General features: G+C 41.4%; 1 protein-coding gene across 1 annotated transcript in view; it reads right to left on the minus strand.

Moving 5' to 3' along the window:
• Positions 1 to 23535, minus strand: part of KCNIP1 (potassium voltage-gated channel interacting protein 1) — a 1548155-nt gene that overhangs the window by 105135 nt on the left and 1419485 nt on the right. The window contains exons 3-4 of the mRNA XM_078653361.1: positions 20878 to 21002; positions 5021 to 5090 (exon numbers count right to left, since the gene is read on the minus strand). Coding sequence (XP_078509487.1) covers positions 5021 to 5090; positions 20878 to 21002 — 195 coding nt within the window. The remainder of the gene's footprint in view (positions 1 to 5020; positions 5091 to 20877; positions 21003 to 23535) is intronic.

Raw genomic sequence — 23535 nt, forward strand, 5'->3', positions numbered from 1 at the left:
GTATGAACCGGATTGATGGAGGGAGATAATGTTCAGGAATCCAGCAAAATCAGCAACTATCAAAGTGTTTGTAAATGGTTAAGTCAAACCAAATCATAATTTATAAAGTGCCATTAACTACAAAATTCACCTGAATGCTTATATAGGTATAAATACTTGTTATACATTTTCAGCGCTTTTTAAATGGCAGGAGCTGTTGAACATGCTAAAGGCAACGTGGTAGCGAGTTCCACATTACAAGCACAAATCAACAGAAACTAATTTTCTCTTTCTTTCTTCCTAATTTGGTGGTACTAGAAACTGTTTCTCGGAACATATTAAGGTTTTGTTGGGATAAAAGGGTGTAAGGCTCTGTCTCCAATAGCCCAGAGCATTCCTAGATAAAGAATTGTTCATCCGCCTAAGCCTTTTAAACCTGATGATGGATGCCAATAGTAGTCAGTGCATAATACTTCAAAGATTTGCCTGGTGTTGGAAATATTAAACACTACTTTTATGACAGAGTTTTGCAGGATACATAGCTTTAGTCATTAGCCTTTGAGGTTCCTGCCAACAAGGCAATGGCGTGATCAATATTTGAGCATATGGCAAGACCATTTTCCAGCAACAGCAGATATATAGTATTTCCGAGGAGTTTGAGGTTGTAGAAGACCACATGATCTGATGGACTTGACAGTCCATCGACATATGATTAACCAGTATCTTAGGTAAAGACTGCACATAAATATTATTGAGAAGAGAAGGAACATAGAGTTCCTGTGGAAGACCCACAGTTAAGTGTAAAATACTCTGAAATTCTAAAATCTATGGCAACTTTATTTTTCCAGAGAGATAGAAATGAGTCTTAGGGACCAGTCCTCAACACCGGTCCCACCAATTTCAAAAGGCATAGGGTGATCAAGGAAGTTGAAGGCTGCCAAGAGACTGAGTAATGTAAAAAGTGCTGAGTCCAAATAATCTACAATGTTAAGATTGATAGACTGAACATTTATCAGTACTGATTTTGTACCCTGATGTGTGTGAAAACCTGATTGCCAGTCCTCACGAGTACTGTGCCTTTTTTCATGCTCTTGAAGTGGGAATGTCATTCCTGTTTTAAAAATTCTCAAAAAACAGGGAGGTCTCCTTTAGAATCCAATAGGGGACAAGGAGTAATAAAGTAGAAAAACACAGGGTCCCTTACTTGCCAAAAAATTGGAAAAAGACACATCCGCAAGTTACTGCAGAAGGGAGAGCTCACAAACCCTTTGATGCCATAATCACATGTATAATAAGTCACAATAATAGAGGAAATAAAAAGAAAAAAACAATAATTTATAGAAAATTGTACAATTTATTCAAAGGATTATACATTCATAAAAAATACTTTCAGTGCCAGTTAAAACAGTTAAAAATGTGTCGATCCACATAAAGAACAGTTAAAAAAGATTTTTAACAAGGTTGTTGACGCAGCGTTTCGGGGTTATGATACGACCTTCATCAGGACATGGTTCTTATATAGGAAGAGGGTTGTGATGGATCCTTAATGTTCAATTAAAGGATTCTTCCTGGATACTTAAGAACACCTTCGTATGGAATGGTGCAGTGTCACTTGTAATATCTGTGTTTAATTTAGCCTAAGGATCACCTTCTTATGGAATGGTGCAGTGTCCCTGGATATTGGAACACATCTTGAAATAACTGTGTTTAATTTGGTCCAGGGATCACCTTCACTCGAGTCAATAATGAACACGACGTCTTCTTAAATGGTGGGACACTATTTAATTCATGAATAGTGCACGATTCTTATCAATTCGGGATATTCTTTTAAGAGTCAGGGGAGCCACCGATTATTTGTAGAGGGTCAATGAGATGTCCCACTAATATGGGAAAAAGGGCCAGAAACACAGCGCGTGGCTGGATGCCTTGAAACTTGTGCCTGTCGAGCAGTGCTCTTGGTGTTTAACGCGGCTTTCTTCTAATTCAGCCCGAACTGATTTTATCATGTTCTTTTGCTTGTATGTCGGACTCCCTGCTCCTCTCGTGTCTCTTTGTTTTGGAACCCTCTTCCTATATAAGAACCATGTCCTGATGAAGGTGGTATCATAACACCGAAAGGCTGCGTCGACAACTTTGTTAAAAATCTTTTTGACCTGTTCTTCATGTGGATCGACACATTTTTAACTGTTTTACCTGGCACTGAAAGTATTTTTTATGAATGTATAATCCTTTGAATAAATTGTACAATTTTCTATAAATTATTGTTTTTTTATTTTTATTTCCTCTATTATTGTGACTTATTATACATGTGGTTATGGCATCAAAGGGTTTGTGTGTTCTCCCTTCTGCAGTAACTTGCGGATGTGTCTTTTTCCAATTTTTTGGCAAGTAAGGGACCCCTGTGTTTTTCTACTATCCCTGTTTTTAAGACTTAAAGAAGCCAAGGAATGCTTGAATGATATTTTAATAGCACTCCAGGTTCTGTCCCATAACTTTTCAGAAGAGGAGTCAACCAAGCATCTGATTGGATAACTAATGATAGCTGAACCTGTAAAGAGTGATTCACAGTGTTCAGTGTAATATATAGGGCTAGTGCCATATTGAACTATTTCACAAGACAAGAACGACACACCTCACCCAGGCAAAAGGGGGGTTTCAGAGAAATCGATCTTAGAGCAAATATGTTCAATCTAATCTGTGAAATAAATTTGAATGGTATCCCAGTATACACATGGAATTTAGGACTCCGCACCTTCTTTCAAGTCTGAACAAGGACCTTATAAAATCAGAAACTCTTAAAGATTTTTCATTACAGCAATCTCTTTTCTCATTCTATTTCACCTGTTTGCATGGCTTCTTAGCCTTTTTTAATTCTGATTTGTGACCCTCACCGGAATACTTATGCCATATTTGTTCCACTTTTCTCACTTGGTTTTAAAGGATTTTGATCACCTGTGAACTACAGTTGAGATTTATTTGACTTGTTGTGCTTTGAAGATTTAACCGTGGCAAAATAATTGGTAAAGGTTTGAACATGAAAATATGCCACTCAACCATTTCATCAACATTGGTGCTTGATTGCCATTTGAAGCCCTGACTATGAAGTATCTGATCAAGGTTATCTTTACTGAACTTTTTATAGTTATGTTAGAAAGAAAATCAATTTACAAGCGTATTTAGAGAGGTCTGCACCCCCTTGGTCTGAAAGGAAAGCAGAAGATGATCAAACCCATAGAATGGTTTCATAATGACTTTTCTAATATCTCCTCCCATAGAAAGTACCAATTCCAAAATATGTCCTTTATTATGAGTAGAAGGTGATGAATTCGATTTAAAATCAAAATCCTTGTGAGAGAATGCTGCTTTTGCAGCAACTTTATCATTAAAATCTCTGTAACACAAATTACAATCACTGCGTACTGCTTTTTTTTCTTCAGTTTAGTAACGGAAATACAAATATGTTGTATGGTTGACTCAAAGTTGGCACGTGCATTGGAAGAATAATAAAGGAACATAACATACTCTTGTGATATATGAAAGAGTTAGAGCTAAGTATTTACTAAGAACTGCAATGGATTTTAAGAAAATGCCTACTATGCTACTCAGAGGACTTCAATGGCAAAAAAGTACAAACAGTAGACTACTTTATTTAAGTTGCTTGTTCCCATGCTTAGTTCTAGACAAAAACTACTGTTAGTATGCTCTGCCCTGTAATGGACTGAACAGGCCCAAACAGACATTAGTGAAGGCGCTGTGCTCCTAAACCCACCTCCCCCCATAACAGACATCTAGGAGTTTTAATTCTCTCTATTTCAACCATATGCCCTGTCCTGCCCGGAGGTCTGAGAGCAGGGGTTCTTCTCACTTCTGAGCATAATCCAACCTCAGCCAGCATTCAAGACAAACACTAAAGAGCCGCTGAGCAAGATACAATGTAAAAACAAAAAGTAAAGGCTCAAAAACATTAGCACCCACATGGGATAAGACTACTGATCCAAGAAATCACCAATTATTACAGCTTGACCAGGGGAGGGAAAAAGTCTGTAGGGCCTAGGTTATTCCTGGCAACACATATTTTACTCTAATTGGTAAACTCATTTCACCTGCATGCATGTTTTATGCTCTCATATTATATTTGACAGCTCAATTAATTATTCGTATAGTGTTATTTAGAGCTGCATGAAATCCTAAGGCTGCTACTATTTTGTCTATCCAGCAGATTTCGACCTCCACTCAAAGTCAATCATCATTCAACAGCAAGGGTGATTTTGGGGGCAGAAAAATGACAACTCTGAAATCAGTGTAAGTTACACAAAATGGCACTGGGCAGTTTCTCTCCGATCAGTGACACAATGTCCCTTACTCAACTGAATTTTTTCGTAAATAATGCCAGTCTAATACACACAGTGCTGAAAGTTTCCGAAAATTGATCACATTGAATATTCTCTGGAATTAAATGCATGCCAACTTGGAAAAAATAACGAAGGACAAAGTAACATTTGTTGATGTCTGAACACATGGCAATTAAGGAAACGTCCATCTAGAGTTTGGCATACAGTTCTTTTTCTTTAAGCTTAGCAGAGACTAAAGCACCTTCGGAGCACTCCATCTAGGAGATGTCTTTGGTGTCACTGTAATGATTGAAACACACATCAACTACCAGGGTGCCTATCATGCCCCTTCTGATGGATCTTACAGGAGTTTTAAAAAGTTAGTTGTGCAGCCATTGTATTCATTTAAAAAGTACTACTTATTTCACATATTCACATCATTTCATAAAGTGAAAGTGGTCAAACTGATGATTTAATTAGATTGATATATGAATTGGATTATTTGTAAATCTTCAATTAGATTCTTTAAAGAGTTAAAAACACACATTTACTATCTTTGAAAACCTAACTACAGAAACTCCGTAAGCTCAGAAAGCCATTTATGTTGGACTGGGTGAATGTTATGGCAGAACTCTAGAATGAACATACTATTGTATTTAAAATTCAATTAATTCATTTGCTGAGTAGAAGAAAAATCAGTGCCAGCTCACCTCCATGTGGAAAGAACTGGGAATAGATTTGCTTAAATGTGTCTTCATTAACAATCCCACTTGGGCATTCCTATGAGAAAGAAAATAAATGTATACAATTAACATTCATTTGCTGGTGCACTTAACATGGTTTTGTGTTGTAATCACTAACATGATGATACAACAGCACTATTCATAGCATACATTACATTTCCAAACGTTTTGGCACTGATCCCCAGACATTAGATGCAAATAAATATATGTATATTCAGTATTTATAGCAGGGTTATGAGGCCTCTTCAGAAAGAGTGATAGCTAGGCAGGTGTAGTTAGTCAGTGAGATTCAGGGGGTGTGAATCTAAACAGTGGGCTGCAGGTTGAGGGTGCGAGATGACCAAGGTATGGCATAGAGTGTTCCATGAGGAACAGGTTCAATACTGAAATGCATTAGGTGAGCCTCTGTCTAGAGCATCACTTTAGGCAAAACACAATGTGTTAGAATGCTACAGGAACAACAGCCAGTCGTTAGTCTATTTTCAGGCATTTGGCCCATCACCTTTTGCATGTTTTATTGCCAGTAGTATGCCTGGAAATCTGAGACTGGTGCTGCTTTCCAAGCCTACTATTCCAATGTTTGTGCATTTCAAAGAGGATTACATTTGCACCCATTCAAGAAGTACTTGTGTGTGTGCAGATTTACTACTGTTTTGACAAAGCATTCACTAAATATATAGCACATCCCAAGCCCAGTGCAAACATTCGACCGTGTCAATCTCTCTGCGTGGTACTTTTTGTGGCAAAAGTAGAGCAGTCTGCAGCGGCCATGGGGAAGCAAGGACTGCCTCACTGCCACGTTAGGTTGTAAAGGACGTTAGATGTATCCAGAAGTGGAGAAAACTGACCTTGGTGCACAGCGCACAGAGTTTGAAATCGGGGGCCCCCATACCGCCCCAAGACAAGGGTAATGTTAAAATGTCATAGGCGATGGTGGGTTGGTGCCTGGCCCAAAGCAGTGTGATGATATTAGAGCGTAGTTTTGAGAATAATTGTGACGTGAGTGGAATGGGAATATTCAAAAAGAGATAGAGGAATTTAGGGAGTACACCCAATTTAGCGATGGCAAAGCGCCTAAGCCAGTTATAGGGGGAGTCTTTGCCATGCGCCTATCTTGGTCTCCAGCCAGTCCACTGTTCTACCAAAATTGGACCTCCACAGTTCGTCCACATCCCTACTTAACCAGATGCCCAAGTACCTGGTTGGGCCGGTTGCCCAAATTAAAGGATAATCCAGAGTACAGGGCTTGGTTGCATCCGTTAGTGGAAAGAGGACAGATTTACTCTAGTTGACCCGGACTTCGGAGAGGCCCCAAAACAGATAACCTCCCTGGTCACTGGTGCAAGATTCTCCCGAGGCTCGTGAATGTACATCGTGATATCGTCCACGTACGTGGAAGTGACAAAGGTGCGGGCCGATAAACTGATACCCCGGTGCGTGTGATGTTGACACAGCCGGGCTGCCAGGGGCTCCATAGCGATGGCGAAGAGCATAGGGGAGAGGGGGCAGCCCTGCCTGGTGCCCCTCGAGATGGTGATAGGATCAGTGACCTGCCCATTTACCCTGATGCGCGCCGTGGGGAGGGTGTACAGCAATTGGATCTTGCACACGAAATCTGGACTTAAACCTAATCAAAGGAGAAGATAAAAGAGGAAAGGCCATTCTAGGGTGTCAAAGGCTTTTGTGGCATCTAATAAGGCAGCCACGGCAGGGAGAGTAGGGTTGATCTGATGAAGGACCAAGTAGATAGTGCTCAGATTATGCGAGGTGGCGTGCCCCGGGATGAAACCTGACTGGTTAGGGCAAGCGATCAGTGACATGAGCGGAAGGAGACGGTTGGCCAGGAGTTTAGCATAAATGTTGTTGTCAGTATTTATCAGCAATAACAGACAGTACGAATCGCAGCTCTCTGGGGTTTGTCAGGTTTCAAGAGAAGGGTAAGCAGAGCCCCGCGGAATCTACCCTGTTCAAGAGAGTCGATATAGATTTTGGCCAGATGTGGGATGAGAAGGGGCTCGTATTGTTTATAAAATTCAGGGGTGAATCCATCAGAACCGGGGGCCTTCTCACCCGGACGTTCTGCAATAACTGTAGAAATGTCCTCATGGGTAAATGGCTCATCTAGGTATTCCCGGTGACTGTTACCAAGCCGCAGCAATTCGATATAATCGAAGTATTGGTCCATAATCTCTGGAGAGGCTATAGTTCCTGCAGTGTATAATTGGGAGTAGAAGGCGGAAATCTTGGCTATGATCTCCGTGGGAGAGGTGGTCCTGCCCGCGGCTTCATCACTCAGTGCCGTAATATAAGAAGAGGCGTGCGACTTCCGAAGGAGATTCGCAAGAGTATTGCCAGGGCGGTCGCCCTGCTATAACGTCGAGCACGAGCCTCTCTACCTAGAAATATGACCTCTCTATCAGACTCTTCATGGAATTCAGTGAGCTTGATCCTGATCAGCGCGAGTGTGGTAGGGCTGGGGTCGCGAGATTACTCAAGGACTAATGCTTTAATGTCATTTTCAAGACACTCGAGGGAGCCTATAATAGACCTCAACATCCCGGATTGACTGGTGATGTATTTACCCCTAATCACGACCTAAAAAGCCTTCCTAAGGGTTGAGGGTGACTCGACTGAGCCAACATTGTGTTCAAAATAGGAAATGATGGCGCAGCGAATGTCCTTGCGGAAGTAGGCACCGTGGAGGGCATTGGGAGGTAGGCGCCATGTGGACATATGGCGAAGTGTGAGTGGGAGTGGCATACGTAGGTGCACGTGAGCATGATCAGACAAGGAGTGGGCCATGTGGTCCATGGAGACGATATCCCAAGTGGTGATCCAGAGGTCAAGGCGGGACCAGGAGCCTCGCGAGCCTGAGACACATGTTCCCTCGCGCTCGCCAGGGTGAGAATGCTGCCAGACGTCTAGCAGTGAGTTATCAGCCATAATTTAGTGGAGGACGGTGGTGTCCTGAGAGTGGTGGATGCGGTCTCCAGAGCGGTCCAGCACCTGCGAGGGTGCTATTTTAAAATCGCCTCCCAGACCAAGGGAAAAGGTCATAGCAAGGATATGAGTTGCCAAATGTGTGTGAAGAAGTGGGGGTTGTCTGAGTTGGGGCCATACAGAGCAGCTAGTATCAGCGGTTGATTGTACAGTGTGCCAGCGAGGATCATATATCAGCCCTCTGGGCCAAGGAGAGAGTGGGTGTTGTGCCAGGGAAGGCCCTTCCTGAAAAGGTTGGAGACGCCGAGTGAGTAGTTTGAATAGAAGGAGGTATATGTTTCCTCCCAGTGACGAGATAATAACCTAGATGATGTAGCAGGTAGGGGGTGTGTCTCCTGAAGGAAGCAGATGTCCACTTTGTGTCTGACAAGGTGCACATGCATAGGAGGTTCCATTCGGTGATCGTTCAGACCCCTAATGTTTCGTGTCCAAAATGTAGTGTCAGCCATGTAGCAGTGTTGGAAGAGTGAGTAGTGAACTACCTACATTCCATGGAAAGAGTGTGGAAAGCAAGTGCAATAGTGTACAGTACAGTGTGGAGTACATACCACAACAACATGCCAGAGTCAAAACAGATACAAGCCTCTTGCAAGAGGCGCATGTTTCAAAACCCTGGGAGAAAAAAAACATCTCACCCTCCACCCACTCCATCCCCCCAATTAGTTTGAGCATCTAAACCCACCCCACCCAGGGATCCCAAACTTGGGGAGTTAGATACAGGATTGGGAATCATCCCAACGGGGTGCATGGGCTCAGCCGTTTCCCCCTTGCCAAATAGGCAGGGTAGCCAAGCATGGTATAGCTCAGTGGGAGGTAACTTGTAGGATGAGTATCGCACCCAATGAAGCACACCAGACCGCTAAAAGGATGGGCATAGTAGGCCATTTAACCCAGGGACCACGATTACCCAGGGACAGCACATGGCCACCCACCACCCGTCACCAAAGGGCAGAGAGACTGCAGGTGCCTATACACAGAGAAAGAAAAAGATAAATTGCAGCAAAAATTACATATTAAAAAACTAACATGACATGCATAATAGTAATACAAAGCCGGACATGAGGATTTCAGTCATTGTCACTGGTGTGGCGAGCTTCTGAATCAGTGCGGCGGCTGCACGGTGAGGATTTCTGCAATTGTTTCACGAAGGTGAGGGCAGCCTTTGGGTCTGTGATGCATTTGGCTTCTCTCCAAAGTCAATACTAAGCTTGGAGGGATAGAGCATTGCGTATGTGATGGGAAGCTGCTGCAGGATACGCTTGGCAGGAAGAAAATCCCTGGACGGCCAGAGTGAAGTCTGGGTAGAAGGATAGCGTACTTTCCTGATGGTTGATCTCGCCCAGCTCCCTGGCCCTATGAAGGATGGATGATTTGCTACGCCCGGTCCCGGGTGCCAAGTGAATTGTGCGCCTGTACGACCATGAAGTGGGTAGACAGGACTAGGCCAAAGAACTCACGAACCATGGACTCGAGATAGATCTCCATTTTCCCGGTGGTGGTGGATTCCGGCAGGCCAACGACCCGAATGTTGTTCCTTCATGAATGCACCTCCAAGTCCTCATTCGTGGCATGTATGATCTCGATCCATTTTAAGAAGTTTCTGCACACTGGACACACCCGCATCCTCGGCATCCGATAACCTCGCCTCGAACTGGACATGCCATGTGTCATGAGAGTCCACCCTATGTTTCACCTGGTCGAGGCGGGATGTGAGGTGGTCAATTTTGGTGTCTATGGACTTTGGACTGGATTTGACTTTGTTCTGAGACTGTCCTCCTGCTCGCAGGGGAGTCGGTCTGAGTGGAGTGCTCATTGGCTTTGGGGGGGGGGGGCTCACCGCCATTGCCCGCACCGCCCCCCGAAAAGGTGAGTTTGGTTTGCCTAGTATCTGTTTTCCCCATGACAGCACACAATGAGGGGGCAGCGGAGATGGGGAGAAGTTTGGGGAGCCTCGCAGCCGGAGGGCGAGTTCACAGGCAAGAAGATTAGTCTGGCCAGGCGGAGCCGCAGGAAGGTTGTATGAACAGCTCCTAGTTGTTACCCTGTACGGGCCTCTGTGGGCCGCGGGAGATGTGCAAGGAGGCCAAAGGCAGGCCACAGGCAATGTCTCTGGAGTTGAGTGACAGTGTGTTAGGCAGTGTCGCACAGCTTTGGGGCGCCAACGGGCACAACTATCAAACTAGGAAGGCCGCAGCATGGAGACATGAAATATGCCTGGGATCTCACTGCCAGCGCAGGGCCATGTGCGGTATGCAGAAAGCCTCAAGTAAGAAAGGCAACCTCTGACGTAGGCCCCCTTCCGCCCAGCCGGCCGAGACAGTGGTGGCTAGTAGGCCGTGGACTAGAGGCGGCCTGGCCCAGAACAGGGTAGGCCAAGGGGGAGCCGGGTGTGGCCAGGAGGGGCGGGCAACCAAGGCCGGTGATGTCACAGGCCCCCAGGCCTCGACAGTCACAGTACTAGGATGGAGGCAGTTGGGCTTACCGGCCGGTCCCCAATATGTGCAAATGCCTTCCTTGGCAGGGGGTGCTGAAAGTCCAGGAGAGGCTGCTACACTTTAGGCGTGTGCCTGCAAGTAGGCCGATTCAGGTGCAGGGAAGTCCGAGGGGAAGCCAGGCACGCACAGAAGAGGTGGCCGCTGGGCCAGAGATGCAGCAAGCACCCGGCCCCCCTGTGACAGTGCAGGGACGGGGCCAGCAAGCAGCCAAGTTGGTCCCAAAGTGTGCAGCCTTATTTGTGGGGAGGCGTCGGAGGTCCCGTAGCTTCCGCAGTAGTCAGCAGTTCCCCCATGTGTGAGCTGGGTCCCGGTTAGTCCGGCCGGTGCAGCCAGGAGTCACGGACACCTGCAGGCTCAGCACCCTCCGCCTGACCACAGGCCGCGACCAATCAGCAGTATCGACCGGCAGTCGACCCCTCCAAGGGCGGGCGGGAGACGCCCCAGCAGGCAGGATGGGCCGATGCAGGCCTCCGGGTTCCACGAGAGAGGTAGGCGGTCGTCAAGGCACCAGTGCTGCACACACCCTGGGCGCAGCTCTTCCACAGCTCCCCCGGCGTCACGGCCAAATCATACGATGTAGGGAGGCAGTTTAGTAGATAGATGCCTCCCACTGATTGCGGATAATGTAGGATTCCTCAGCTCAGCCGGCAAAGCTCGCTCAGCACCCAGCCACCTTGCCGCTGGCAAGACCACGCCCTCCCGGTTTACTAAAATTCTTAAGAAGCAAATTGGAGGTCCTACTTAGGTCAAACACCTCAGCACAAAGTAGGCTTCTAAAAGAATTCGTATTGCAAACCAAGAGACTGTGGCCCCAACCGAGGACGGCAGCTAACCCCTGAAATACTCAGGAGCCCCATTTCCAAGAGTAATGCTTCAAACGATGCAAGGGTATTTACAATACAAGTTTTACGAGTGTTTTCCACTCTATTTTATGGAGAAAACTCAAAAAATGTTATGTTCCATTAGTTCAATTGCATAAAGTAAAGTCCAGGGAATTTTTACATTATACACAGACAATGAATGAATAAAGTGTCTGCGGCCTATTGCCCTGTAAAGTGTCAAGAGTGTATTAGTATGTGCCATCACTTTCCCAGATATATTCGAGATAGGTTCTTTCACAAAAAGAATGGCAGAAAATATTTTCCCCAAGTATGGATGTGAGTTCACACATTACAAATCCTGAGTTCCTTATTGCCACTTGTACCTTTTCAATGTTCCTCCTTCCTCAGCACAGAAGATCGTCACTTTGCTCTTATTGATATACATTTTTAATAGTGGCTATGGGCAAAATTCTGCAAGCAATCCAAATGATTCTGAAAGTCCCTCATAGTTAGGTTCAGGATCACAATGTTGTCCGCAAAGAGCAGTGGAATTATATTACGATCACCCAACCTCGGGGCATCCCTGCCCAATGCAGCCAGACCCGATGGTAAATCAAAAATATTAAGAGAGAATAATAGAGGGGTAACAGACAGCCTACTTTAATGCTGTTGTTCATCAGAATTTTAGGCGATAATCCACAGTCACCATCAAGAAGTACATGACGCCGGGTAGCAGAATACAGTGCAATAATAAGGTTAAGCATGTAATCAGGGATTTTATAAAATTCTATGCTTTCGACAAGGACTGGAAGACCTACATGGTCAAAAGCAATGGAGAAATCAATTAATGAGGCGTGTTACGTGCCACTACATATTTCTACAGAATCACTTGGTTGGCTGTAATATTATCTAGTGCAGGACTATTAGATTTGAAACCAGCCTGCTCCAATGGAATGATGTTATTGACCACAGCCCACTTTTGGACATGGACTAGCAGAGTCTTAGCAAAAAGTTTCCCTATTGAGTCAAGTAGTGCTATTTGCATGTAATTATTAGGGAGGGCCATGGAGCTACCGCTCTAGGATGAAGGAATTGAATTGTATCGACAACTTTAATTAAAAAGAGCAGCCAAATAATCTGACCATAGGCGTGCTTCCAAATTTATAATAGTTATCAGAATTTGGTCAGGGCCCCTATCTCACGATGGTCTCACATTATGTATGATTTCTTTAATGTGTGCCCTCGAGGGAGTTACTAATTCTTGCTCTTCAGAGAGAGTAGCTGCCAAGAATGGAAAATCCTCAGCTAGATGGTTGTCTGAATAAAGGCTCGAAATATACGAGCACCACTCACTACTTGGTTATAGGCTAAATTTAGCCCCAATCGCCAATCCTACTCACAGTGGAAATGTTAATTATATGCCAAAACCTTCTTGAGTCTTTATTTATGACGCCTTCCCAGAGACCTATCCAGATCTTATCACAATGTTGCTTTTTCACGGTTGTTTTCCATCTTGTTCGCCTCCTTTTAAATAATGTTATTGATTCCTTCTTCTCCTTCAGAATGATAACATATCCTGCCTTTGCAGTTTATTAATTGTTAAAACTAAATTCCTTATGGGAGACTTTCACAGGATTATTATTTACCCGTGATGCCCCACATGGGAGAACGTTTTCTGCTACCAGGGTCTGAAGTTCTTACTCAAAGGAGGTTACCAAGATTAAATCCCTATTCGTGTTAAATTGTAATGTGCTTATTAACAAAACTTTCAACTTCACTTTAATTGAAATGTTCCAATGTACTTTTTCATTCACTAAGGTGCATTGTGCCATCCTTAAAATTCCAGGCCAGGTATTCTTCCAGGGCTAACTTCATGTTAAAAGAAATTATATTATGATCGCTCCAGGAAGAGTCTGGAGAGGCTTAATTTTGGCTCCACCCTCGCACATTCCCTATTTACGTTGACTTGTGCAGATTGGCACTTATTTTATCTCACGTGGTCTAACATTCTAATACCAAATAGGATTTTAATGTATTTCTGAAATGTGTCATTATAAAAATTTAATAGTATCATTTAACGTGTGCATACTATTGTTGAAAATTGTAGTTAATCTGTAGTTCTTGTTTATAGCTATACAAATGTTTTAGGATGTAACAGTTCTATGTAGTCATGATTTTATTCCACATGATATTCCATATATATACTATTGGGAATGTGTATACACTTATATTCAAAAGTCAAGTGCACTGTAACTGATCTGCTGACTTAGCATAATTACAGGACACAAGTTCCTGAGATTCAATGTTTAACTTTCAAGTGAGAATTGTTTTGTTTGCATGCTCTCTCCTCTGCAGGTGCAGATACTAGACTTTGTTAGTTAGTGAAAGGCATTGTTAATTTGTAGTAATAGTAAGGTATAGGAGAAACTTTTAGCAAGAAGAAGATGTGTTATCAAAGTGGGAGACGTGTTATCATGGCGGAGAAGGGAGGTTCAAGGTCGATTGACAGTGTCCACCTAAAAGTGTGAAAGAAGAGCTGAATGTTGCCAATATTCTATATGGAATACTGGAGAAGGTTACGCTGGTTACCTTGTACACTGGTTACCTTGTATACTATGTATGTTAGTGGGTGTTATATTGTTAGGTAGAGAGCTGACAGCCTTAGGATTTCACTGAGTGCAGACCTTTTTTGCTATTTTTCTCACTGGGTGGATTCAGGTCATACTTCATATAGACTTGGAGAACTTTACACAAGACTCCTAGAATGATTCGGATTTCCCTATTTAGGTTAGAGTAGGATAGGTTAGATTTCTTTAAAACTAGTAATGACTCAGCAGGAGGATCAAATCTTGCAGTTTAATCTCCAGATTGTCTTCCTTATCTCTTGCATCGCAGCCACTGTGTTCCTGGTGCGCTTCCCTTTGTTTAGGCTGAATTTCATGAGGAGATTCAGATTTATTCTTCGGATATTTTAGTTTTATAATATACTTATGAGACTCATCTATATCAGTCTGTTTCTGAGTTTGTAATAAAACCTTTAACTCCAATCAGTAGTCTTGGTTGCATTACATGACTACCTTTGTTTATGTGTTATAGTAATTGAAAGTGATGCTAACTCCCTCTTACCTCTCTTGCAACAAATAAAAGGTACACTGACTGAAGAAGAGAAATATCTATGAGATTAGAGCATTCTCAAGATCGGCATCTCAAGGTTAACAAACTGAACATTTGCAAAGTAGCGAGACTATAATCGATTACGGAGGTCTTCTTGACACTCTTATATATGAACTATGAACTGTGCAGGGATATCATTGAGCAACCTTCCATTTATGATTATATACCCAATATCCCTACACACACCCAGGAGGAACTTGCCTTTTTTTTTCGCTCTATAGAGAAGGGGAAGAAATATACTTGGGATATTTAAGACTCCCTGCCTATCCGTATCTGCATATAGGCTTACAGCATGATTGGAGATTTTGGGATTAAAAACCCCCAAAATTAACACATTAGCAATGCTCACTCCTACCATAGTTAAGAGATGAAATGAAAAAAAGAACTGAGGAGAGAATCATGATTAGGGCCAGGAAGGGGATAAACATTAACAAGTAAATACTAAACTAACTTCGAGCTCTCCATACCCCTACAGCTAAATGATAAAAATTGTAGAAGGTTCAAAGCATGAGTAAAGGATTTGTGTGACCGTGTATGTTCTGTGCTAAGAAGCATAGCAATATCTCCACTGGCATGGCCCTTCTTTACTTTTTTAACAGGACAACTAATAATATAATTGGCGTGGTCAAAAGGCTTTGCACACTAGGGGCCAGATTTATCACTCTTTAAAGCAGTGCAATGCTGTAAGCCACCTTGCTGCGCTGCATGAAAGGGCAAGGGCAAGAATGTGCTGTATTTACCATTATACAGCACATTTCTAGTGCTGGCACACTTTTTGCTACCTAGCGCAAACGCACGCAGCCTTGCGTCATGGTGCAAGGGTGTCTGCATTGTAGGCAGAATTGTTTTTGTGCAAGAAGGGACACATTCCTGCACAAAACCAATGAAAGGCATTTTCCTCTTTCTACATGTGCTTCTGAATGCAGCACTCGCAGGCGGAGGTAATAACATGGAGAAATAAAAATAGCTCTCCTTGTTATGCCTCACCTAGGGAGGCGTAGGTTTTTTATGCATTCCCAGGTCTACCACAAATGAAAAATCTGGGAATGTGCCAAAATCCATGGGTGGATGTGTGAGAACACTCATGCTCCACCTACTAAATGCCTTCCCAGGGCAGAGTAACCCAAAGCAGCGCTGCTTTTCGTAACTTCAGATTTTTCAAGCCACGCCAATTGGCCATGCGTGGCCTGATAAATCTCACTTAGGTTTTGCATTGCCCTTGTGCCCCATTGCATGGTGCAAGGGTGACGTAAAACCTTGATAAATTTGGCCCCAGGTCTCTTGTAAGCAAATAATATCTGTGGCCAGAACAGCCAAAGAATGAAGCTTTTGAGCTTTAGTTGAGCATCCAGCTAATTTCTACAACAACACTTTAAAACCCCTGATTAAACAATATATACTGTTTGAGGCCATTTATATAATTGCAATTGAGAGCCCTAGGTAACCAGGGCCATTTAGACAACCCATCCATAGTGCCGTCTCCAGAAGCAACCAAACCCTCATTCAAAAAGATGAATGTTCTTTTGGCTCCTCTGTAATATGTGTTGATTCAGGGTTGTTTAATAAAACCTCCTTCTGGCCCATGCCAATTTCCAGAGGAACACTATTCCTCTCCCCCTTAACTATATATCGAGGCTCGTTGATTGCCTGTCTTGATAAACAGGGATAACATATATGCCTCTACTATAGTGGTAATTACAATTTCCTAAAATCATATTTGCAATAGTCTTAGAATTGAAATTCACCCTAGAACTTTCTCATTTACAACATTTAATAGAAGAACTGACAGTATATCATTACTCCTCATAACCCTTCGAGGGCCTATATCAGATAAACATTTTAATAACAATGAACGATTCAAGCAAGGAATGTCAATATGAAATAAAGCAATAAAATTAAGGACAAAAGCAAGATTCTCCATTGATAAGGCAGTGTGAAATGGAATAGAGGTAATCTGGTCACTAAAATGATGGCATGGCAGGTTGGGACAGAAAGCATCAATTAGCGGGTTCAAGACCTTAATATCCTGCTTCCACACTGGCATGGAAACTCCTCTGTCTGACTGTGTCATATGACCGTCAGTCACTGTAAAAAAAAGGAGATTCAGAGCTGTCCAGGACCTTGATAACTTGTTCCTGTGTAGGCACCCAGGCACAAACAGCCGGTGATGAGATTTTAAGAGCCATCACCAATGAAATGGTAGATTGCACTCTTCCAGAAGGATTTATAGGGATTAAAGGGCCATCTAGGGGATCTGTCAGTCTGAGTGAATCTAGATCAAATCTTTCTTTGGTCGCTTTATATAGATATTGTGGCGTTTCCTCTTGACAATTTTCTTCTTGACCATCACAGTTGAGATACTGCCTGATGAAGTATTATTATTGCAATCGGCCTGCCTTTTTTTCTGGTAAAATATGGGAAAAGAAACTTGATGTGCACTTCAAGGGGGACTTCTAGGGGGACTCCTGGATATCCCACCTATATTGGAGCTTAAATAACTCATCAAGTAAAAGAGACTCTACCTCCATTTCACCATAGTTTACATTCAGGGGGCGAGCCTTATTATGGCGCTTAAATAATGGGCAACTGACTTAGATGTCAATTTCTTCAGAGATGTGCTTTCGAACTGTTCCTATCAGACCAGCATACTTTTTTACCTAAAAGATCTTTAATAGTCTGAAGGAAGAAATATTGACTGTGTGAAGAAATGAAAAGTATCCACCTGACGCAAGGATTTTAATGGCTGAGAAATTTGCATCTCTCCTGCTAGGAGATTTTACTGCCAAATCCAGAAGCTTTATTAGGAGCTCGGCCAGTGGCTATCTAGCTACAAGAGGTGTTTAGCAGACACAGCTTGCAATCTTGCCCACTGGAGGATCTTAACTTCCAGTACAGAGACTAAGTCAGAAGGAAAACAGGGACAAACCCACTTAAGATATCGGACCCATGCTTAGCGTGGTTAGCTTAAAATTGTACCTAGGTCCATGTCAACCCAGAAAAGTGACTACTGATTGGTGCTGTCACTTCTTGTGGTGCTCTCTGCCTTAAATCTTTAAGTAATCATATCTCCAGTTTCCCTTTGTGAGACTTTTGTCATTTGAGTGTCATTTTGCCTTTTAATGTTTACTCTATTTTTTTACACTGCAAAGAGACCTTTCATCAACAGTCACTGAAGAAACAAATTAGGGGGAACATTAGTTGTGTCATGTAGCTGATATTATCAATTTTGGGGCCACATATAATTCTTTAGTTATCATTTACTAAATTATTGAGGGATTTTCGCCCACGGTATAGTAGCCAAATATATTGCACTCACATTGCTGAAATGCCTCTTCAGCATCAAGAAAGGTTTCCCCCATCAGTTTATGCACTGTCTCAAACTAGTCAATGAGAGCATTATCATATTTGTATTTGTTGCAGACACTCTTTCTTGAAAAAGCTGTGTGTTGCCAATTGGTAAGTTACAGACGACTGTATCTTTATACTTGCCTTTTTATTACTAAATTATTTTTACCGCAATGATGCACTGTTTTAATTGTTTTAACCACAGCCAAGATTTTTATGTAACCTCATGAACTCTGATTTATATCCTCCCCTATTTTCTCATGTCGCCCTTATTTTTGATGTTCGGTTATGATATTTTATTGTGTATTGCATGTGATTTATGTGTCGTATTATGATTTAAGTATGGTACTTTTATGGTTTTTATTAACCGAACAAAGTGATTTTGATGACTGTATCACTTGCAGGATTCTCCACTGCCTCTCAACTGTGGGTTTTGCAAAATATGAGAAGACAAAAAGTATTGCCTACAACTCTGTCTGAGCTTAATGGGATGGGCCACACTGTTAAGATGTTCTTGAAAAGGAAAAGGAAAAAAATTAACCAAAATTGTACTTGGGTTAGCCACCTAGTATTGCATCCTAAAATATAACCTATGAGCCGACTGCATTTAAATATCAAAATTTGAATCTGCCCATTAAGTGTAAGTAGTTGAACCACAATTTATTTTACCTTTGATTCCTCCGCAGCTTCCACACTAAGGGCCTGATTATGACTTTGGCAGTGTGGCGCCAGGTCCGCCCCTCCGCTGCACCACCAAAGCTGTGATCAGACCACCTGCCAGATTAGGAGTTTCCTCCTGTCTAGCGGGATTTTTTTGGGCATTCCCATTGGAGTGCCTCTAAAAACAGGCACCGCAAATGGAATGCCAAAAACAGTTCTTGCACGGGACAGACTGAAAAGTCCATGCCGTGCAGGAACTGGTGTGCATTCCCACAGGGTGGCACATGTTGCGCCCCACTGTGTGCATCCAAGGGCACTGATGCACCATGGGGCTCTCTAGGGCCCCCTTTGTTTCCTCTCTGCAAGGGTTTTCATCGAGGAGGAACCGCCATAAAAACCCTGCAGGAGGGGAAACTGTTTATATGCTTGGCGAGACCACATTGGTCCCACCAAGCATATGGATACCTCTACACCACTGCAACACAGCCAGGGAACTGCAGCTCCTGGTGGCTGCAGCGGGGTTGTGGCGGTCCCATCTCGTAATAGGGCAGTGGATAGACTGCCACCTCTGTACCCCTGCGAGTCTGGCGGTATGTAGACTGCAAGACTTGTACTCGGGCCTTAGCGTGAACCCAAGATTGGAAATAAAACCAAAGATTTTCCAAATCCTACAGCTTCCAATAAATATATCATCTATCTGTTCTGCCACCATACCCAGAGTTCTAAAGTTCTTGGCTGGCCTATCTTCAGTTTGAGCCTTTGCTTCCATCTCTGCTACTAGTTAGTTCATATTATTATGCTTATCTAAGATGAATATTGCTGCATACACATATTGAGGATTACCTTTAGTAAGGGAGGTAAATTAGCTGAGCATTGTGTATAGCATATTGATCTGAAAAAAAGAGGTTATATTGATCTGAAAAAGGAGCTTATATTAATCTGCAAAGGAGAGCTAGTGCTGGAGATGTTAATGAGCAACATCTCAGCATCTCGGTAGGAGGCCATCTTTGCAACTCCTTATCCGACATTGACGATCTCCTCATAATAGAGACTGGGGACCATTAATTCCTAAGCGCTTCCAAAGCAAAGCTCTGATCTGATGAAGGCGAAGATATAAACTGTCTCATCAAGCTCTGAAACTTCAGCCAAAGAGCCAAATCCGTGTTTAGGTTAGCTAATGCGGAGATGGGCTTGAAAAAGTCTAACATGGCCTGTAGCATTTGGGAGGTTTAAGGATGGCTGTAATAATTCCAGCAAGCAGTCTTGTTCTTATGAGTAGTGGTCACCTTCCACTGAGTATAGCTGAAGACGTGCCACCCCTGTGCAGGAGAATCTTCTACTCTACTATAGTTTTGAAAGTCAAAGAAGTATTCTTCTGCAGTCAGCAGTTTTTAAAAGATGACACTGGATGTGATAAAGGCTTCTTATCTCAGGTCTGCAAGATGTAACAGGGTTGAATTCTCATAACTACTCCCAAAGAAGAATGCCTACTACTAAATCATACTGAAATAAACATGGGTATTCAAAGTATGGTATAATAGAGTCAAACATTCTTCAAAGTATATTTAGTTCTTTCTTTTGTAGATTATTTGTGCTTAGTCTCTAATCAATATCATTGATTTCATGTGTCACGCATTTTACATATCTACTAATTCTTGAGCTACTGAGTGAAGCATGCTCCCTGTCACACCCAGGTCCCCTAAAAACACCACCCCTGCATTTGCAAATACAAATTCACATTACTCCTTCTTCAACAGTAGATAAAAACCTAAACTCGTCAAGTGTTCAAGGGAAGTGACACTTTCGTAGTATCACTTGTACACTGCTTCTATCAAAATTATATTCTTACTAAAAAAACATAACATTTCTTTCCAAATCGATCTCTCAATTTCTTCACAAATCTCTGACATTTCTTCTAAAGCCCAAGCTTTCAGTTAACTCTCCTTCAAAACACTGATGTTCCCTTACTATTTTCAAGACTACTCACATAACAATACATGCTAACCCCATGAGTCACAAGTGTTCTTTCTTCCCCTCTTCCATTGCTTACCCCCTTAAACAATCTGGTTTAGCATGTGATGAGACTTCTCTGACAAATGGTTCGCCCATCATCTTAGACTGCTTCACATTTGTTATCTACTCTGTCTGTACTAAACACAGCTGTGCCTTCAAACAATCGGGGCCTTTTTTCCAAACAGTCTTCTACATAGACATAGTGGGAAATATTTTGCAAGCTAAAGTAATATATGTTTCCATGTACATATGATTTATATATCTAGTCATGTAGTCATTTACATCGTTCAAATATTTTTAATTACTAACAACTTACATTTTTAAAACCTCTGTAAAGTACTTGCAGTTCACTCTTTGTAAAGTTGGTCTGTGCCTCTAATTGTTCCAGTCCTTCTGGCCGATAACAAACTGTTGTCATTTCTAACTCATCTTCTATTTTGTCTGAAAGAAACATAAAGAGATTTGTTATTTTTACTCTTTGATAAATATATCTATTATTTCATAAATGTGAATAGGCCTCTATTTTCATATGAAGTTTGTTTGGGTTTTCAGAAATACAGTGATCGCAAATATAAAAATAAGAAAACTCTGCAATCTCATATAATTATATGATAACATGTTGACTGTATCATTCGCCAAGAAAGCTTGAAGTATATTCTTCATACCTGGCTTCCTTACAGTACATAGCAACCAACGCATCCACTGCAAGATCTTACATAATAGATACTGCGAACAGTGAAGGATGGCTATTAAGTTTTACAAAGCATATTAAAACACATTGAGATAAGGCTAAGTAAAACAAATGTGGCTTGTAAATCAGCAAAACACCTGATATGTAAAACATGAAGTCTTCGCTGATTTGTGAGCTTCTTTTAATAACGCAATGTATCATCTGAATTTTACTAACTTTTAAACTGAGCCCTGGTTCCTAAATGTCATAATATTTTACAAATGACCATAGTGTTCATGAAAGGCTTCAAAAGCCACTCAAGGACTTTGAAACAAGCATCATGTTTGTGTGGTTCAAATATTCACGAGGAAACGACACTCCAACAATCCTTCTGAAGTTGTTCCTGAGGACGCAGCACGTCCCAACGATTGTACTGTGCCTATCTCTAAACATAGCAATTGTGCTAAGGAGAGTGAACTTTCCATATCCTAGCCACCTTATTGTTAAATATATAGATTCAACTCGGCAGTAGAACAAATAACGTATTATGTCTTACATGCCTTTATCCAGTAATCTATGTTGATGTGCAGGGCAAAAGCTCTTTAGTTATCAATGTATTTTGGGTATATTAGGTATGTGCTAGTGTTTTGTTTACTCAGTGTCTTAGCAGACTTTGCTGTAACGAAAACCTTTTTATGACAAGGTCAAATATGATAACACAAAAGAGAGACGAGGCAGAAAACTGAGTAAAATGGGAAAAAATGAAATGAAAAGTAGACAAGAAAGGTAAGAGAAATCTGAAAGTACATTAAAAAACAAAGACAGCATTGAATAAAGGGTAGTGAGAAAAAAGTGCAAATACAACATTTGAGATATTAAAAGAAAGGGAAGCAAAGAACATGAAGGATAGAGAGACTGAAAGATAAAACAAGAAACAAAGACAGAAAGAAAGAATTGGGAAATAGCAAATACAGTAAAAAAAAAATATAGGCAAACAAAATGAAGAACAAATAATTCAAGAGATCGAAGAGAATATAAAAAAATACGAAAAAGAAAAAGTGAAATAAAAAATACAAGAAATTAAATAATATTGAAAAAACAAAGAGAAGGATACAGGAAAGCAAGCAAACCACAAGAAAAGAGTAAATAAAAGTGTTTCTCTAAAAAGGAAAATCAGAAAATAAATAGGTCCCAAAGGGGGTTGTAGAAAAAGTCTCAAACAAAAGAAGAAACAAAAGAACATAGAAACACATATGAAGGAGAAAACAAAGAACAAATAACTAAATACAGAAATATTAAAAAGAAAAAATGGCCCATTTAGAAAAGGTAAAGGAAAAAAAGGGATAGTTATTTGTGTGCAAAAAAAATCAAGTTAAGGTATGATAGAACAAAGGAAATAATACAAACCAAGAAATTAATTGAATGAAGAAAAAAGATGAATAAAAGAAAAAAAACAGAAGATCAGGGTGGAAAAATTTAAAAAATATATAGCTGAATGTAATACGTAGAATCTTGACAGAAATTGTCAAATGAACATTAGGGTAAACAAAATGAAAGAATGTATGAGAAAGAATAAAGAATATTATTAAAAATTAACAAGTAAGCTAAGAGATGAAAGAAAGAATTAAGAGAAAGAAATAGGCAGAAGAGGAAAGAAAGATATAGAAACGCAAGAGAGACAAAGGAAGAAAAAATATTGATGTAAAAGTAAGATTGAATAATGACAAAAGGAAGGAAAAAGACACCAAAGTGAAGAGAAAGAAATATAAAAAGAAAGAAGGAAAAAAAGAAAAAGAAATAAAGAAAAAAAGAAATGTAAAACAAAGAGGGCAACAGAGTGGGAACCAGAGATAAATGAATAAGACGATAACAGAAAACAAAAAATAAAATAAATTAAAAGAATGATTAAAAACAGGAAATGAAAGAGAAAGGAGTAATATGAGGAGAAAAAATTTAACTTGACTAAAAAGATAGACAAGAATAAGAAAAAGAATATATGACGAATAAATAGATACGAGTGAGGAAAACTAAGAATTGAAAAGAAAGGTGAGGGGAGAGGAAAGAAAAAATACACAAAGGACAAAAATAAGATGGAAAAGATTGGTCAGTTACCAACACATGAGTTGGGTTGTTAATTGATTTGCGGACCTGGCCCATGGGACAAAATCTGTTTTAGGATTTGTGGTGCCAGGGATAGCAGGCCATGGTCCGTGGGACAAATAGCCTGCTTTCCCCGATATGTTTCAAAACAGGAAACAATTTTTAAAGAAACAACATGGGCTCCTTTAAAAATGTTCCCCGTTT

This window comes from Lissotriton helveticus, chromosome 7, assembly GCF_964261635.1.
Source record: "Lissotriton helveticus chromosome 7, aLisHel1.1, whole genome shotgun sequence".
NCBI lineage: Eukaryota > Metazoa > Chordata > Amphibia > Caudata > Salamandridae > Lissotriton > Lissotriton helveticus.